Source organism: Gavialis gangeticus, unplaced genomic scaffold (genome assembly GCF_001723915.1).
Source record: "Gavialis gangeticus isolate Ggan-Ray unplaced genomic scaffold, GavGan_comp1, whole genome shotgun sequence".
Taxonomy (NCBI): Eukaryota; Metazoa; Chordata; order Crocodylia; family Gavialidae; genus Gavialis; species Gavialis gangeticus.
The window spans coordinates 8,762,451-8,763,157 of record NW_017729018.1 but is presented as its reverse complement, the minus strand read 5'-3'; the positions used below and the strand labels follow the sequence as shown (position 1 = coordinate 8,763,157).

The 707-nt window shown below is 64.1% G+C and overlaps 1 protein-coding gene across 1 annotated transcript in view; it reads right to left on the bottom strand.

Annotated features, from left to right (window-relative positions):
• ANKRD24 (ankyrin repeat domain 24) overlaps nt 1-154 on the bottom strand; it is a 34,713-nt gene extending 34,559 nt beyond the window's left edge. The window contains 1 exon segment of the mRNA XM_019513394.1: nt 32-154. Coding sequence (XP_019368939.1) covers nt 32-97 — 66 coding nt within the window. The 5' untranslated portion in view covers nt 98-154.
• Between the last annotated feature and the right edge of the window lie 553 nt (nt 155-707).

The window sequence follows — 707 nt, the reverse complement described above, 5'->3', positions numbered from 1 at the left end:
GGGGGGGGGCGGGGGGGCGGATGGGACATACCGCGAAGGAGGCTGCGGCGCACAGGCAGATCTGCTTCATGGTGTCCAGGAGCTGCCGGGCGGCCATCCATCCATCTGCTCCAGACCTCCCCTCTGCTGCCCAGCTCCGCAGCCCCCCACCTCCTGGGGCTCGCTGCAGTCAGGGCGGAGGATCCGCCTCCCTCGCCCTGCCAGCTGGGAGCTGGGGCAGCGCCTGCCCCCTCCCTGCAGAGAGCACCCAGGCTGGAGGGGGCACAGCCCCTGCTACCAGGCCACCATGACCCAGGGAGCAGGGACCCCCTCCAGCAGCCCAGAGCTGGGGCAGGACCCCAGGTGGGGTGGGGGAGTGGTGGTTCTCCGCCTGGGTGCCCAGGCACCCTGGGGTGCTGCCAGATCCTTTGAAGGGTGCCACAGATAAAGCAAGCAGACTAGCGCAGGCTCAGGCTTGCCCCTGCCTGGATGATTCCCCACCCACGATCCGGTCTCTGCAAGGAAGTAAGCGCTGCAATCAAGGCATTTGCTTTGAAATTGGGTGCCACTCAATTCACAAAACTTATGGAGGGGCCTTGAGGCCAGTGAGGCTGAGAAGTAAGGGGTTGGGGCATCTGTCCATGCCATCAGCCACAAATCAGCCACAACAACGTACAAAGATTTCCACCCCCAGATGAACCCCCGATAGATCCTTGATTCCTGGGGGA